At 41.0% G+C, this 18539-nt stretch overlaps 1 protein-coding gene across 3 annotated transcripts in view; it reads left to right on the top strand.

The window, feature by feature from the left end:
* Positions 1–18539, top strand: part of ptpn13 (protein tyrosine phosphatase non-receptor type 13) — a 262225-nt gene that overhangs the window by 117090 nt on the left and 126596 nt on the right. For all 3 annotated transcript variants that reach the window (XM_063043507.1, XM_063043508.1, XM_063043506.1), the window contains exons 9-11: positions 6852–6951; positions 15089–15287; positions 16539–16613. In XM_063043507.1, the coding sequence (XP_062899577.1) occupies positions 6852–6951; positions 15089–15287; positions 16539–16613 (374 nt within the window). The remainder of the gene's footprint in view (positions 1–6851; positions 6952–15088; positions 15288–16538; positions 16614–18539) is intronic.

Genomic DNA, 18539 nt, shown 5'->3' with positions numbered 1-18539 from the left:
GCTGCATGTATGCTCGTCGCCATCTTACCGGAAGTGTAGTTGAACATCAGGTTCACAATCCATTGACTGCCTTGTGCTCAGACTAATCCTTTAGCATCTATGATTGCTGATTTTACTTTGAACCAGAATGATTGGAGTCCCTATGGTCCACATGACCCCCTAACTTCCAATCTTATATGCCTTTCATTCCAAAGACATCCAGCTTGTGAGCTGACCCAAGCACAATGGCTACTGACTGGATCCATGCTGCTGTCAAGTTCGTTCTTGTCCAATTCAAAACGGACTTTTCCTACTTTCTCCTTTACTTTTCAAAATTTACAGCTCCTTTAAAATTTTGCTCCCCATATGCAAAATTCACCATCCCTCTCATCCATATTTTTTTTAAAGACATTTACTCCTGATCAAACACCACCAGATTAAAATACACAGACGTATGTTGTTGCCTGCAGTTCTTGCGCAGCTCATTGGAGATGAAACGTGACAAACTGCCCATGTTTAGTTCCTCCCACTTTAGTAATTCCTAGACCTAGGTAGATCTATCATGAGCAGCACACACAAAATGCTGGAGGAATACAGCAGGCCAGGCAGTGCCATGGAAAAGAGTACAGTCGATGTTTCGGGCTGAAGCCCAGTCCTGCCAAAGGGTCTCGGTCCAAAACTCGACTGTGCTCTTTTCCTTAGGTGCTGCCTGACCTGCTGAGTTCCTCCAGCATTTTGTGTGTGTTGCTCGGGTTTCCAGCATCTGCAGATTTTCCCTTGTTTGTGATTAGGTGAGTCTGGAATTCGAAACTGATTTGGGGATTCGTAGCCTGAAGATGCAAATGAAAAAGGAAGTTAAGCCTATTTGTTTTTACTAATTAAACTGAATTAATTAAAAACATTGAAGGTAACTCAGTAGATCTGGCAGCATCTCTGAAAGGAATAGAGGGGTGACATTTCAGGCCAAGACCCTTCATCAGGACCTGGAAGGAAGGGGAGAGAAGCCAGAATAAGAAGGTGGGAGAAGGGGAAGGAGTACAAGCTGGAAAGTGATAAGTGAAGCCAGGTGAAGGGGAAGGTAGGAGGGTGCGGTAGGGGAATAAAGTGAGAAGCTGGGAGGTAATAGTTGGAACAGTTAAAGGGTTGAAGAAGAAAGAATCTGATAGAAATGAAGAGTGGACTATAGAAGAAAGGAGAGGAGGAGGGGCACCAGAGGGAGGTGATAAGCAGGCGAGGAGAAGAGAAGGAGTAAGAGGGGGGCCAGAATAGACAATGGAAAAGGAGAGAATGGAGATGGGAGAAAATTATTGGAAGTTAGAGAATTCAATGTTCATGCTGTCAGGTTGAAGGCTACCCAAATGGAATACGAATGTTGCTGTCCAGCCTGCGGGTGGCCTCATCATGGTAGTAGAGAAGACCATCAGCTGACCTACTGAAATGGAATGGGAAGTGGAATTAAAATGTTTGGCCGCCAGGAAATCCTCCCTGTTGCAAATGCAGCAAAGATGCTTAACAGAGCAGTTCCCCAATGTACGTTGTCTCGCCGATGTAGAGGAGGCCATAGTAATTATCTCTGAATATAAGAAGTATTTAAACAAAAAAAAAGCCTGCGATTTAAACAAGAGAACTGGTTCTGCTTGTTATGTTTGTTCATAATAAAGATAAACTTAGCGTGGGTTTAATGCTAGAACATTTTATTTACAGAATGGCTTCAGCTCAACACTGAGCATGTGCAACCAGCTCACCAACGTCATATCCGGTTCGGAGTGAGCTGCCCACGTTGCCCACTGGGAAATTAAGTTCTTTTTTATGTACACACAGAATGACACATCTTCCCCTTTCAAAGAAAGACAAACATAATACTGTGTCCTCAAAAACCTGCAAGGAACAATAATCCTTTCCAACAGAAGTATCTATAATAACTTAATTGTAATGAGCAAATATAGTCCCTTATTCACTCATCAACTTTCAATCAATGGTTTGATTATCCTTTTCAGTCTGCTGTTTGTTTCCATAGATGTACTGCTTTCATTTGCTGTGTTAGTATTAGTGTCTTCCTGAGACCTCTGATTAATGTGTTCAGTTTTTACATCTGCTGGCCACTTTGATGTACTGACAAGTGACTTGTCACAGCTATGGGTTGGAGCTTGTGATCATAAATCCACACAGTTTCTTCTCAGAGGTGTCCCTGACTTTGTCTGGATCTGATAAGAATGTGAAGCTGCTCTTTAATGGACCACGTGCCTGAATTGTGAACTTGGTTTCACACTTCATCCCCAGGCTTCAGGGCTGGTAGGCTTTTCGCAGTCTTGTCATGATACTGACTGTTTCTGCTTTTCTTTCCCTTTCTCTTTAGCCAGTTTGACCTTGTGTGCTGCATTAGGTGTCAACAGGTTTCATGCACTAGAAGGTTAGTGCATATGTGTTGACCCGTCAGCATTTGGGCTGGTGAAAGGCCATTCTGCAGTGGTGCACTTCTGTAAATTATCAGACTTTTGTGGAAATCCTCTCGTCCATCTTGTGCCTTCTCCATGAGTCCCTACACCACCTTGACTGAACTCTCTGCTAGGCCATTAGATTTCTGTGATGTGGGCTTGAAGTTGTATGTTGAAACCTCCCAGTCATGAGCAAAGGACTCGAATTCACGGCTCAAAAATTGTGGACCATTGACTGATACAACCTCACATGGAACTCCATGCCTCACAAACACAGCTTTCAGGAAGGTGATGACTGCTTTGCTGGATGTTGATTGTAGTATTGTGACCTCTGGGTAACTGGAAAAGTAGTCTGTTAGAATAATATGATTCTTCCCATTACAATCAGACAGATCCACTCCAATTTTGAAAGTATGGGCTATCTGGTACAGGGTGTGGTGTAAGCAGTTCTGCTTGATTCTGTTTAATTAAGGCATCTTTCACTTGAAGAAGAGGTCTGGCTGATGTCTTGGTTCCTTTTTGGTAGGTACATCACTCCCTGAGCCTTACGTTTACATTTTTTCCTCACCGAGGTGCACTTCACGTATCTTTTGGAGCGGTTCCTTGCATTCAACACTGGGATCACAGGTCTGTTCCCTTTTGAAGACCATATTTCAACTACTGTCAGTTCAGCTCTGCATGCCCAATTATCCCAAGTGCACGTTGGACAATCGTTCTTGGTTGCTGGCCATCCTTTCTGTATTGTCTCTTTGAGTAATTTCATTGTTCTGACCGTCCCTACTGCTTTCATAATCTTCTCTGTTCTATTGGAAGATACTGGAATGGAGGTGACAGTCATGTCAACATTGTCCTGTATATCAGCATTAATTTCTTGGTCACTCTCTTCTTTCTTGTTGACTGCTCGAGACAGCACATCAGCAGCAAACATGTATTTTCTTGGTTTTTAGACCATATTCACGTCGTATTTCTGCAGTTTTATCAACATATACTAAATTCTCATGGGACAGTCAGTGGTTTGAACACAATTGAAACCAATGGGTTGTGGTCTGTCTCCACTTCAAAAGCTTGTCCATAGATATACTAATGGAACCTTTCACATGCATATATGCTGGTGAGAAGCTCTTTCTCTATCTGTGCATAGCTGGCTTCTGTACTTGTTAAAGCACTTGATGCATAGGCTACAAGTTGCCATGTGCTGTTATGCTACTGCAGTAGTACTGTTCCCAGACCATACTGGGATGCAAGAGCTAAGATCCTAGTACTCCTTTATGGATTATAAAACTTCAGCATAGGTTCTTCAGTTAGGACTCTTTTCAGCCTCTGGAAACATTCTTCTTGCTCATGAGACCAAATCTACTCGTTTTGCTACTCAAGGAGTGACCTAAGTGATGCTGACACAGTAGACAGTAGAGGGATGAACTTAGTCAGGTAAGTCGCCATCCCCAGGAAATGTCTCCCCTCTTACTTGTTTTGGGGCCTCTCCATGTTTCCAGTGGCTGACATCTTTCTTGGGTTAGCTTCACTCCCTCTTCTGATAGGACATGTCCTATGAAAGTCAGTGTCTTAACATCAAACTCACATTTTTCTTTAATTTCAAATTGACATTCTTTGTCACGTCAAGTACCTGTATCAGTCAGGATAATGATGTCATCCCTCATGGTCTCAACACCAGGTATGGCTTCAAAGATCATGTGGATGGTTTTATGGTAGACATGGTGCAGACAGAATTCCATATGGTAGCTGATGAAGGTAATATCACCTCTGTGGTGTGTTAAAAGTACACAGTCTCGATCTTGCCTCATCAAGCTTCACCTGCCAAAACCCAGATAATGCGTCAAGTTTATGAAATCACTTGGCACCTGCATACTGGGGCTTGAGCTCCTCCCGTGTTGACAATTTAAAATACTTTCTCTTGATGGCTTTATGCGTCCAAACAAATCCACAATGCTCCATTTTTCTTTTGAACCAGTCAGCTCACCCAATCTGTTGGTTTTTCAATTTTCTGTATGATATTTATCTGTTCCATGTGTGCCATTTCTTGCTTAAGTTTGTCTCTAAATGCAAATGGAACTTTCCTGCATGCATGGACAACAGGGGTTGCTGTCTCATCTACATGAATTTGTGGCCACCAGGTAAGCATCCATATCCCTCAAAGACATCTACTTACTCTTCCACGAGTGTTGGGTGTTCATCTTTGGTCTGTGAAGCCACTATGAAAATTCTTTCAACCAGGTTGAGTTTTTCACAATACTCAGACCTAATATTGTCTGTATTCTCTTCTCTACAATCAGCACCTGTGCTTTTAGGTGCTGCCCATTGTGCTTGAAGGTCACTATATAGTCCACTTTTACTGGATCATTCTCTCCAGTATAGCCTGTCACTTTTAATTTTACTGGGTAAATCTTGCTCTTTACTTTGAGAGTCTTGTAATCATCCATAGATTACTAATTTACCTGGGCTCCAGTGTCAGTTACTGTCTCATTCACAGTCACTGGAATGATCCATTCTGTTTTACCAGCACCAGCAGTCAGCAGGAAATCTACAAAGACTTCCTCAATTTCCTCAGAAACTATGTGCAACTTTCTCTTGGTAGCCCCAGCTTTGCAGCACTTTGCGAAATGATTCTTCTTCCCTCAATTATTGCAGGGCTTTACATAAGCAGGACCTGACTACCTCCATATTTGCTGCATTTGCTGTTTGGGCCTTCCCTTTTGCTTTGCCACTGCTTTGGGAAATGCCTTGTGCACTGCACCCCTGTTTTGATAGTATGCCTGTTGTTTCTCCACTGTGCAGCTCCTTAGCTTGTGCTCGTGTGGTCTCCACTGCTCTACGCGTATCCACAGCATCAAATCTTTTTCATTGAGCAGTTTTTCTCTGAGCCCATTAGCTGGGATTCTGCAAACTATTTTGCCTCTAGCTGGTGAGTTTCTCAAATCGCCAAACTCACAGGACTTGCGTGAAATTCAACTTTTAGGTATGGTCAAAACTTAACACCTTGTTTCTGGTCACAGGAAGGAAACTTGTATCTCTCAAATGTTTGTGCTTTTACTTGGGACAAAATGCTCCTCAAATTTTGTCATCAGCATGTCGAATGTAAAAGCTGTCTCTTCAATGTATGAACTGTTATAGATGTCCAAGGCATCTTGGTTAATTACATATAGAAAAATAGACTCTTTCAATTTTTCATCAGCCCCTCCCGTTCTGCTAGCCACTAAATATATGTTGAATTGCTGTTTGAAGCGTTTCCAATTATCCACTAAATTGCTGGTAAACAGCTTCGGTATAGGAGGACTTAGCCTTGATAGGAACTCTCAGCCTCTCACCTGAATTTCTTGGTGAACTTTGAGACACAATGCTTGCTTGCTGGCCGACTTCAGTTGCTGCTAGCACCTTCAGTACTCAGTCAGTCTTTCCCTCACTCGGGCATGTACGCTTCATGTTTAGACCTCACGGCAACTTCTGACGCCATGTTATCTTTTTTAATGAAGATAAACTTAGCATGGGTTTAACACTTGTACATTTTATTTACAGAACAGCTTTCAGCTCACCATTGTGTGACCAGCTCACCAACATAATTTCCAGTTCCGGTTTCAGGGTGAACCACCCGCACTGCCCACTGGGAACTGAAGTTCTTTATTATTTACCCACGTAATGACACACAGCTCTCATTGAAGGGCAGTCAGAGGGAGTGGTGATGGGGGCAGTGGGGCATTCCCTATAGCTTTGCTTGAAGCCTTAACAGATGCAGAGGCTCAGTCTGAACTGTGCTCCGTATCTGGCACAGTTAAATATGGTTGGGAACACCAGGTGATGGTCTGTTTCTCATGAGAACTTGAAATAAACTAAAGTTGAATATAAGTTCTACAAATTATCAGCCTACAATCTCAAATAGTAATGAGTGATCCTAGGAGAAGCTTTGTGGAAATATTCATATTAAACTCTAAGGGACAGAATTACCAAGCAACATTGTGCAGAAATGTTATAAATGAGTGCCTTAGAGTGTGCATTGTGTCAGGGAGAGTGCAAAGTGCTATGCTTCTGCATATCTGAACACAGAGCTTCACAAATGAGCAATCGCTTTCTTAGCCACCTTATGAAACTGCTTTTATACTTGATGAAAAAAGAAGAGCTTTTGCAATATCTAATCATGTATGTACATGATTTCAGCAGTTAGACCTCATGCTCTGAAACTCTGTCCTTGTCCTTGACCTTTTCCATTATCTTTAAGTTGCTTCTTATAATCTCCACTTTGATTAAGCTTTTGGCTATCCTGCTATTTGATAATGTTACTGTTGAAAAGACTTGGGATTTTTTATACTGCATTTATTGCAGTCCATTTATATATGCTATGCTTTTCTTTAGGGGAAATATTTGGTAATTGTATTTGTGAGTATTTGTACTGGAAAAGCTGAGGTGTCTTTTTTTTCTTCCTAATAGTCCGCAGGAATGAAGATATTCGAAGGTACAGTTGTCAAATAGGTCGAGCGGTGGAGGATGATTGTGCAGTTGACAGTGATGGTCCAAATAGGAGATCCAGGTACTTTTCGTTGCATTCTTATCATCCCTAAAATGGATGCAGCTATTTACCTGGAACACAAAACTGTGGGCCATTCAACCCCCAATGTTGTGCTAATCTTAATGCCAATTTACACTAAATATGCTCCTCCTGTGAATCATCCATATCCCTCTAATCCCTTCGGATTTCCATGTCTATCTGAAAGCCTCTTAAATTCCAACGACTGCCTACTTCCACTAATATCCCTGTTTACCCACACCAGGTACCTACAGCTGTCTGCGTTTTTTAAAAAAACAACTTGCCTCTCGTGTCACTTTTTAATATTCCCCCCCCACCTTAAAACATATCATCTGGTGTTTTATATTTCTATCCTGGTGTACTAATTCTTACTGCGTACCTCATCTATTCCTTGTGTAATTTGTCTACATCCGTCAGATCTCGCCTTAGTCTTGGACGCTGTAGGGAGAGCAGCTCAGGTTTGTACATTCTTTCCTTTTATCACTCACACCCTCTAATCCAGGCATCATCCTGGTTATTCTCTTCTGCACCCTCTCTACACTCTCCAATTCCTTTGCACAGTGGGTGACCAGAATGGCGCACGCTACTCCAAGTGTGGTATAACTAAAGTTTTGTGTAGCTGCAGCTTGACTTTCTTGTTCTTGTACTCCTCTACCAATGAAGACAAGCATGCTCTGTGCCTTTATCTCCTTATCCAGTTGCATAGCCACTTCCAGTGAACTTTGTAACTGGATCCCAGGGTCTCTCTCTATCTCAGTGATTTTAAGGGGCACACCATTAACTGTATACTTTCTCCTTTCATTTTTAAAATTTATTATTTATTAAGATACAGCGTGGAATAGGCCTTTCCAGCCTTTCGAGCAGCGCTGCCCAGCAACCCCCGGTTTAACTCTAGCCTAATCATGGGACAGTTTACAGTGACCAATTAACCTACTAACTGGTACATCTTTGGACTGTGGGAGGAAACCAGAGCACCTGGAGGAAACCTACGCAGTCACAGGGAAAACGAGCAAATCTCCATTCAGGCAGCAGCGGGAATTGAACCTGGTTCTCTACTGTGCCACCCTAAATGTTTCAGCTGACACATGCTCAGATTAAACTCCATCTGCTACTTCTCTGCCCATATCTGTTACTAATCTATATCCCACTCTACTCTTTGATAGTCCTTTTTCTGTCCAGTGCTTCGTTAATGTTTGTCACCTGCAAACTTACTAATCCACCAATTACATTGTCATCAAGTCATTGATATATGTCATAAATAGAGGTCCCAGTGCCAATCTCTGGGGAGCATCATTGAAATCACTGATCTCCAGCTAGAATAACAGGCTCCTGCCCTACTCTCTGTCTCCTATGAACAAGCCTCTTCCAAGTCCTTACATACAATTCACCCTGGATCCCATGCAGTTTTATCTTCTGAGTCAACCTTCGATGAAGGACCTTATCAAATGCCTTACAAAGGTCTATGGAGATAACGTCCGCTAACTTGCGGTAATCAAACATCTTTGTCACCTTTTCAAAAATCTAGATCAGGTCTTTAAGGGATCACCATGCTCTGCACAAAGACATGCATATTGTTCCTAAAAAGACCGTGCCTTTCCAAATGCTCATCAATCCTATCCTTCTATATCCTCTCCAATACCGTCCCTACCACTGACATGAGGCTCAGAGGCTTATAATTATCTGGACTAAGCCTATTTCCCCTCTTGAACAAGGGAATGATATTTTCTGCTGTCCGGTTCTCCGGGAACTTGCCTTGTTGCTTGTGAGGACACAAAGATCTTTGTCAAAATCCCAGCAATCTCCTCCCTTGCTTCTTTCAGTATTCTGGGATATATGCCTTCAGGCCCTGTGGATTTATCAACCTTAATGTTTTTCAGAAGGCCCAGCACTTCCTTCTCCTTAATCTGAAAAAGCCCCAGCACACTACCAGAAATAAAGTAGTATATTATTTTGGACTGCGGTGCCTAGAATTTTGCATTAAAATACAATTGATATATCTGTTACCAAGACTGTACCTTTGGAACACAACAACTATGTCGTGACATCCTTTATGAGCCTTTCCACCTCTAGTTTAGCTTGCTAAGATACGGCAAGCTATCAAGTTATTTTTTAACTTAATATTTTAAGTGCACTCTGTTCCCAGGACGTGGCTTCCCATTCCAGGACATCAGAGATGTTCTCCTTCTTTAAAGAGCAGGGTTTTCCTCCCTCCACAATTGGTGTTGCCCTCACCTGCATCTCCTGCATTTCCTGAACATCTGCACTCACCCCATCTTCCCTATGGTTTACCAATGATAGAATTCCTCTCGTCCTTCAGGTTTATGGATCATTGGGATCTCTTCTGGGGAAGGTATGACCTGTACAGAAGGTTGGGTTATGCCTGAACCCAAGGGGAACCAATATCATTGTGGGCAGGTTTGCTAGAGTTGTTTGGGAGGGTTTAAACTGGTTTGGCAGGGGGTTGGGAACCAGAATGATAGTGCAGAGGATGAGGAAGTTCGTTTAGAGTCACAGTGTAGTGAGACTGCTATTAAGGAGAGGCTGATGAAAGGGCAAAATTGCAGTCAACAGGATGAGTTGCAACGTAAAAGGCGGACAAAATCGAAAAGGGTGAATACAGGACTGAAGGTGTTATATTTGAAGCGTGCAGTATACGGAATAAGGTAGATGAACTTGTAGCACAGTTACAGATTGCCGTGTATGATGTTGTAGGTATTACTGAACCATGTCTGAAAGAAGATTGTAGCTTGGAGCTTTGTATCCAAGGTTACACATTGTATCGAAAGGACAGACAGGAAGGCAGAGGGTTGGCGTTACTCTGTTGGTGAAAAGTGAAATCAAATCATTTGAAAGAGCTGACATAGGGTCGGAAGGTGTTGAATCATTGTGGACAGAGCTAAGAAATTGCAAGGATAAAGAGACCCAGATGGGAATTATACTTAGACCCCAAACAGTAGTAAGGATGTGGCCTACAAATTACAATGGGAGATAGAAAATCAATGCCAAAAGGGCAATTTTACAATAGTCATGAGAGAGTTCAGTATGCAGGTAGATCGAGCTTGGTGCTGGATTCCAAGAGAGGGAATTTCTAGAATGCTTACGAGGTGGCTTTTTAGAGCAGCTTGTAGTTGATCCCTCTAAGGGAACAGCTATTCTGGATTGGGTGCTGTGCAATGAAATACAATTGATTAGAGAGCTTAAGGTCAGGGAACCCATTGGGGACTAATGATCATAATATGACAGAATTCACCCTGCAATTTAAGGAGAAGCTAAAGTCAGATGTATTGGTTTTACAGTAGAGTAACAGAAATTACAGAGGCATGAGAGAGGAGCTGGCCAAAATTGATTGGAAAAGAACACTGGTAGGATGACGGCAGAGCAGCAAAGGCTGGAATGTCTGGAAACAATTTGGAAGACGCAGGATATATACATCCCAAAAAGAAGCAAGTATTCTAAGGGCAGGATGACGCAACTGTGGCTGACAAGTGAAAGCAAAGCCAACATAAACGCCAAAGAGAGGGCATATAATAGAGCAAAAATTAGTGGGAAGTTAAAGGATTAGGAAGCTTTTAAAAACCAACGGGCAATTAAAAATGTCACTAAGAAGGAAAAGATGGAATACAAAGGTAAGATAGCCAATAATATTCAAGGGGATGCTAAAAGTTTCTTCAAATGCATAAAAGTGTAAAAGAGAGGCAAGGGTGGCTATCGGACCACTGGAAAACAATGCCGGAGATGTAGTAATAGGGGGCAAGGAAATGGCGAATGCACTGAATAAGTATTTTGGAGTATGTAGGAAGTTCAGGAATATCAGTGAGCAGAAGTGTGTGAAGTTGCCATTAATAGGGAGAAGGTTCTTGGGAAACTGAAAGCTCTAAATTTAGGTAAGTTATCTGGAACAGATGGTGTACACTTCAGGGTTCAGAAAAAAGGTGGCTGAATAGATTGTGAAGGTATTAGTAATAATCTTTCAAGATCCATGATTCTGACATGGTTCTGGAGGAATGGAAAATTACGAATATCACTCCACTCTTCAAGAAGGTTGGAAGGCAGAAGAAAGGAAATTATAGACAAGTTAGTCTGACCTCAGTGGTTGGAAAGAAGTTGGAGTCATTTGTTAAAGATGTGGTTTTGGGGTACTTAGAGGCACATGATACAATAGGCCATAATCAGCATGGTTTCCTTAAGGGAAAATCATGTCTGACAAATCTGTTGGAATTCTTTGAAGAAATAACAAGCAGGATAGACAAAGGAGAATTGGTGGGTGTTGTGTACTTGGATTTTCAGAAGGCCTTTAACAAGTTGCCACACATGAGGCTGCTTAACAAGAGCCCACAGTATTACAGGAAAGATACTAGCATGGATAAAGCAGTGGCTGATTGGTAGGAGGCAAAGAGTGAGAAAAAAATGGAGCCTTTTCTGGTTGGTTGCAAGTGACGAGTGGGTCTCTTTTCGGACGGTTTCTTTTTACGTTATATGTCCATGACTTGGATGACGGCATTGATGGATTTGTGGCCAAGTTTGCATATGAAAGGAAGATAGGTGGAGGTGCAGGTAGCTTTGAGGAAGCAGAGAGATTACAAAAAGACTTGTATGCATTAGGAGAACGGGCAAAGAAGTGGCAGATAGAATAGAGTGTTGGGAAGTTTATGGTCATGCACTTTGGCAGAAGAAATAAAAAGAGAGAAAATTTACAAGTTTTCTAAATGGAGAAAAAATTTAAAAATCTAAGTTGCAAGGTGATTTGGGAGTCCTCGTGTAGGATTCCCTAAATGTTAATTTGCAGGTTGATTCAGTGATAAGGAAGGCAAATATGATGTTAGCATTCATTTGAGAGCACTAGAATACAAAAGCAAGGATGTAATGTTGAGGCTTTATAAAGCAGTGATGAGGCCTCACTTGTAGTATTGTGAGCAGTTCTGGGCCCCTTGTCAAAGAAAATATGGGCTGACATTGGAGCGGCTTCAAAGGAAGTTCGTGAAAATAATTCCAAGGTTGAAATATATGAAGAGCATTTGACTCAGAATTCAGAAGAGTTGAAGGATGACCTCATTGAAACCTATCGAATGTTGAAAGGCTTTGGTGGAGAGGATATTTCCTGTGGTGGGGGGAGTCTAAGACCAGAGGATTCTGCCTCAGAACAGAGGGTTGTCCTTTTAGAACAGAGATGAGGAGGGATTTCTCCAGCCAGAAAGTGGTGAATCTGTGGAATTCGTTACCACAGGCAGCTGTGGAGGCCAAGGCTGTATGTGTATTTAGGACAGAGGTTGGCAGGTTCTTAATGCCCTCATGGCATGAAGGGACACAGAGAAGGCAGGAGATTGGGACTATAAGGGTAAATGCATCAGCCGTGATAAAATGGATGAGGAGACTTGATGGGCCAAATAGCTTAATTCTGCTCCTCTCTTTTATGGTCTTACATACCATCCCATCAGCATCCGCATCCAACTGATTATCCTTCACAATTTCTGCCATCTCCAAAGAGATCCTATCACAAAACTTACCTTTACCTCCTGCTCCCTCCACTTTTTGCAGGGATCGCTTCCCTCCTCTGTCCATTTGTCCCTCCCTACTAATCTCCCTCATGGCACTTACCCCTGCAAACAGCCTCAGTGCTACACTTGCACTTACACCTCCTCTTCCTCCAGTCAAGCCCCAGGCAGTCCTTCCTGCTGAGGCAACACTTCACTTGTGAATCTGCTGGGGTTGTCTATTGTTTCCGGTGTCCCAATGCAGCCTCCTCTACATTGGTGAGACCTGTCGTAAATTGAGGGACTGCTTTGTCGAGCACCTCCGTTCCATCAACGTACTTCCCATTGTCTAAACATTTTATTACCGCTTCCCATTCCAACGTGTTGGTCCCTGGCCTCCTCTTGTGCCAAGGTGCAGCTACCCTCAGGGTGGAGGAGCAATACCTTGTTTTCTGTTTTGCATTACCTCCAACCCGATGGTATGAATATTGATTTTTTTTTCCTTCTGGTAAATAAATTCCACTCCCCCCACTCCTGCCCCACCTTCCTCTATTCACCACTCTGTCCTTTTACCTCTTCTCACCTGCCTATTTCTTTCCCTTGGGTCCCCTGCTCCTTTCCTTTCACCTATGGTCCACTCTCCTCTCCTATCAGATCTCTTCTTCTCCAGCCCTTGACCTTCCCACCCACCTATCACCTTCCTGCTAGCCTCCTTCTCTTCACCCCCCCCCAACATTTTTATTCTGGCATCTTCTCCCTTCCTTCTCAGTCCTGAAGAAGGGTCTCGGCCCGAAACATCAACTATCTATTCATTTCTATAAATGCTGCCTGACTTGCTGTGTTCCTCCAGCATTTTGTGAGTGTTGCTTTGGATTTCTAGGATCTGCAGACTTATTCATGGTTCATATTTTCTGCATATAAAGGCAGTATATAATGAAAGGTCAATTCAGTTAACTAGTATTTCAGAGATGCTGGAAATCCAAAGCAACACCTATAAAATGCTGGAGGAACTCAGCAGGTCAGACAGCATCTATGAAAATGGATAAACAGTTGACGTTTCTGGCCAAGACCCATCTTCAGGACTGAAAAGGAAGGTGGAAGATGCCAGAATAAAAAGGTAGAGGAGGGGAAGGAGGATAGCTTGAAGATGATAGGTGAAACTAGGTGGGTTGGAAAGGTAGAGGTCTGGAGCCTCACCCACATTTGCTCCTCTCCAGCCCTGAGAAATGTACTCCCACACAACTGAGAAGTATTATTTGACTGAACAACTTTGTATATGTGGAGTGATGTGTACATTTTTAAAGAGTTAATACCCAATGTTTATATTAACTTACAGGAATATTCATAGTAGGTCGTACTAGTTTAATGGGTTTGTCATTATGCATTGATTTTTAACAGTATAATTTAAAAAAAAGACTTTGCACACCATGACACAATATTTCTGTTATTAGTAAAAGTTTGTTTCTCTTATTCTCTGTTTTTTCCAAATATAAATGAGGTATGGTGATGTTAGCTAGATTCCCCCTGAACTGAGATTGCTCTTGACTGAAGAGAAAATACATTTTAAAGCATTGGGAATTCTAGAAATTTGTTGCCTTACGGGCCATCAATTTATCAGTATTAATTGTAACTTGGCAAAAATCACATTTTAAACTTTTGTTTTGCATTTGTTTTTACATTGAAGTACTAAATTGAACTTTTGTACTGAACTAACTAAGCCATACAGAGGCAAGAGTGTTAGCGATTTCCACATACAGTGTCAGGCCATAACTGGTTGTGACCAGTTAACCTTAGCAACAATGGATGGGTGGGGAGGGAGAGAAAAGAATAGCAAAGAGTCATCTTGTGCTGTTACTCACACATGATTTAATTATGAGGCAGTGTTGCCAACTTGGCATACTTCAAATGAATAGACCACAGCACAAAGAAGGGCAAAGAGAGAAGAAGAAAAAGAAATCTTTATTTTCGATTGGTAATAAAATCAAAAGCGCAGATTTTGCTCAGTTTTGGTGGTTGAAAACTGCGGGCATTTCTCAGTACATGTGCATGTAGACAGGCCCCAAACTTAGTGACTGAGCTCTATCGGCCAAATCCCAGCTGCACTTAGAGTCTAGTGGGAGAGAAGATGGTTGCTGAGATTTCCCAGCATTTACTTGTGTCCTGAAACAGTTGAGAACTGATGCAGGAAATGTGAGCCCATTTGTTTGAGAGAATATTGTATAGCTCGGGAGATTAAAGGGGTAAATGTTTTCAATTCCTTGTGTTTTGTATAATGTTCTTAAATACGTAAATGTTTTAAGAGATTATATCTTCATGTTTTACAAACAAGGTTTCAAATTATTTATGTTGGTTTTAATTGTTTTAAAATGATGCTGACCATCAGTATCATTCCGTAATGGTGGAAAGAATTGAATGGTTTGTCAGGCTTATGCTGCCTGTGAAAGGTTTCCAGAGGAAATTTTAAGTTTGTAATTTCCTCAGCAGTCCATGACATCTACTGAGACCCTGCCGCAAGACTGTCTGGTCAGTGAAGATTGGCCCCTTCAACTTTACATCACATTTGGGTCCACATTAGTCAAATGCAGACAATTGAATAAACCAATTTAACATCTGACTGCTCAGTCTGTGTTTTCATGAAGCTCTAAAATTAACCTTTTTAAACTCCGCAGTCTGTATGACAATCTGGGGGATGAGAACATCATAAGTCAGGAGTTGATGCTAAAACGTCAGGAGGAAGAACTAAAGCTGCTTCAGAGCAAATTAACTCAGAAGTCAGGACTTCACCAAGCTGACATCGTTAAAGCATCCATGTTAGATATTACCAGAGATCTGGCAAAAGAAACAACCCTGTCACAAAGAAAATTTAAGGTAAGAATACTGTTTTAATGTACAAAGAAGGACCATTTTGACTAATGTTGACTTGTATTTGAGATTTTTTTAATCAACGTGGCTCAGTATGACATTGAGGATCAATAAACTTAGGAATTCACATTTGAAACTTCTGCAGTTTGTGAATTATATTTGGACCAGCTACAGATTTTATGCACTTAGTATCAAAACCTGATCATTTTTTAAATATAAAAAATAATAATCCCATTTGGAAGTGTCTTCGAAAGGGATAAATTAGGCTGATATAGAGCAGCAGTGGTGTGGAGTTCTAAGCTTGGATAAATTTAATTTTTTGAGGCTTGTAATATATTCTGTACCTCGGAGTGTTCAGTAAATAATATAAATGGTTAAAAATTGAACTATTGCCCTATGATGACATTTTTTTGTTTTTTTAGGATGTGGGCAACATAGGCAAGCCTGCATTTTCTGCCCAGCCTTAGCTTTTCTGAAAAGTTGGTGTTGAATTTATTCAGCAATATTTATTTAAGTCAAAGTATTGAAAATCAGTCATGTGGTGTGGGGCTGGAGCCTCATCAGTCAGTTTTTTATTGCAGGTTTGGCTGGTTTATAAGTTCTTTGATTCTGTAACCAGCCCCAGAAATGTTTACATCTTGTCATGTTGAGATTTGGAATATTTGTTTTCATGGCTTCTAGCCCAGCATCTTTTGGCTGTTACTCAACAAAAATGTAGGATAATTAATTTTGACATATTTTAGACTTAAGATTGAAGAGGAGTAAATTTCTTGTGCCAGCTTGGCCAACCACAAGCACTTGAGTGGTAATTTATGTTTTGGGCAAGCATGCTGAATTACTTCACATTAACCACCTAGCTGGGCAGGTTATGGATTGGACAGCTATTCATTGCATGTGTTCCATTTATCTTAGAAATTTTTAGCTCAGCAATGTTGCTTTGACTTAATGTACAATTTTTTCATGAAATTAAAAAAGAAAATATTGGAAACATTCAGCAGGGCAGACTGCATTGTTTCATTTTATATTTCCAACATCTGCAATTTTTTTTGAATTTTTTAATTGAAATTTAAAATAATTGTATCAATATTTTTTCTACATAACTGGAAAAACACATTTTGTCTGTAAAACCATGGCAAAGTTAAATAGCTATTTTGAAATAATCAATAAAGGAATAATTTCCTCCCTGCTCCCTCCCTTCGTTTCAATGATATACATTGTCATATAATAATTGAAAGATAATTCATTTTCCTCCCTCAGAATTTCTTTGGGCCTGAGTTTGTTAAGATGATCAGCGAGCCTTCTGTTGCATTGGATCTTCCCAAATCAATTCTGGTAAGTTTAATAGGAAGGAGGTCGCTGTAATCAAAAAGCCAACTGTGTACTCTATAGTCCTTGGTAAAACAATGTGAAGTTGGACTTCATACTATTCTCTCAACAGGAAAGTCGTAGAGTCATAGGGAAGTGCACCACAGAAACAGCCCTGCAGCCCATCTAGTTCATGCCGGAAATCATTTAATCTGCCTACTCCTATCGACCTGCACCAGGACCATAGCTCTCCATACCCCTATCATCCATGTACTTATCCAAATTTCTCTTATACATTGAAATAATCAAGCTTGCATGTGCCATTTGTGCTAGCAGCTCATTCCACCTTCTCATGACCCTCTGAGTGAAGACGTTTCCACTCATGTTCCCCTTAATCTTCTCACCTTTCATCCTTGACCCATGACCTCTGGTTGTAGTTCCACCCAACCTTAGTGGGGAAAAAACCTACTTGCATTTGTATACCTACAGAAATTCAATGCTGGATTCTCAAGTGAGACCAACTATGCTACTACATACATCACAGGAGCTGGTCAAAACACGCTCTTTCCAATAAATAAGAGCGATGGATTGAATGCTAAGTCCTGTCTTCCAAAATATCTGGAACTGTTAAGCAGTCAAAAATCTTCAAGTACTAGAGATCTTTACAATCACACAAAATTATTAAATAAGTGAAAAAAGGAAACTTAATATATTTAAGTATATTTGCATATTTAAAAGTGAAATTTGAATCAACATTTAGAGAATTTTTTTAACATTTTATTGAAAATTTGTAGTACAGGTGCACATTACTTTATCTGAAATTCTGAAATCCAAAAAGCTCTGAGGACCAGAGTTTTTCACCAACAGCTGACGTCACTCAGGTGTGACATGGCAGCACTAGCAGAAACCGCCAGACGTCAGTTGTGGCTCAGTGCTCGTACTGGTTACACGTGCATTTGCTGTTTGCTGATATTTTGTGTTCACTGTTGACTTTGTGTTTAATCTCACTGTGAGAATGTCAAAAAGAGCTGCAGATACCCCAAACAACAGGAATTCTGCAGATGCAGATACCCCTATGGGTAACAATGAGAAAAAGAGAAGGAATCTTCTCTATCAATAATGCAGAAAGTGGACTGAAGAAAATAGTGTTGGAACTACCACTGTATATGATTTAAATAAACAGAAAGACAAGTTACTGAAGTTTTATAGTGACAGTGACAGTTCTACATTTATTCCAATAAGTCATTTACCATGTGTTTGATTCGGTTCGTTTGAAGCTGTATATTCTTATGTTTTATTGAATGTTTTTGTTGGAAATAAAATTTCTTTTTGTCCTTATTCCCTAAACAATACAGTATAACAATTATATACATAGCATTTACATTGTATTAGGTATTATAAGTAATCTAGCGATGATTTAAAGTATACAAGAGGATGTGCGTAGGTTTGGTGCGCCACTGGGTCCTAAAGTCCACCGCACTGAGACAGGTTGAATTCGAAAAATTCTGAATTCCGAAATGCAACTGTCCCCAAGGATTTTGGATAAGGGATTGTGGACCTGTAGTACTTTAAATAAATGTTGACCTGGAAGACCGCTTAAATTATTAGCCTTTACTTTCCAGACACAGAGACTTTCATCTTTCATTTAGATCTGATATGTATACTGTACATTTATAAAATGGCACAAACCAATGCATGCAAAAATGTGTTCCACCCCCTTTTCTGCATTTTTCCCTTCTCCACCTCGCTCCTCGCTCCTCACTCCCCCGTCTCCGTTCTCTCACCTTATTGACGTACTTGTCCCTATCTTCTTCATCTCTAGCACTAACACTAGACCTAAGAGAGGATTTTCTCCCCCCCCACCTTTCTGCCTCCCTCCTTTTTCACGAAGGAATTGCTCTTTCTTTTCATACCCTTCAAAACCCCTTACGCTTGTATGTACCCATGCATTTG

Source organism: Mobula hypostoma, chromosome 3 (genome assembly GCF_963921235.1).
Source record: "Mobula hypostoma chromosome 3, sMobHyp1.1, whole genome shotgun sequence".
Taxonomy (NCBI): Eukaryota; Metazoa; Chordata; class Chondrichthyes; order Myliobatiformes; family Myliobatidae; genus Mobula; species Mobula hypostoma.
This window is presented reverse-complemented; position numbering and strand designations above follow the sequence as displayed.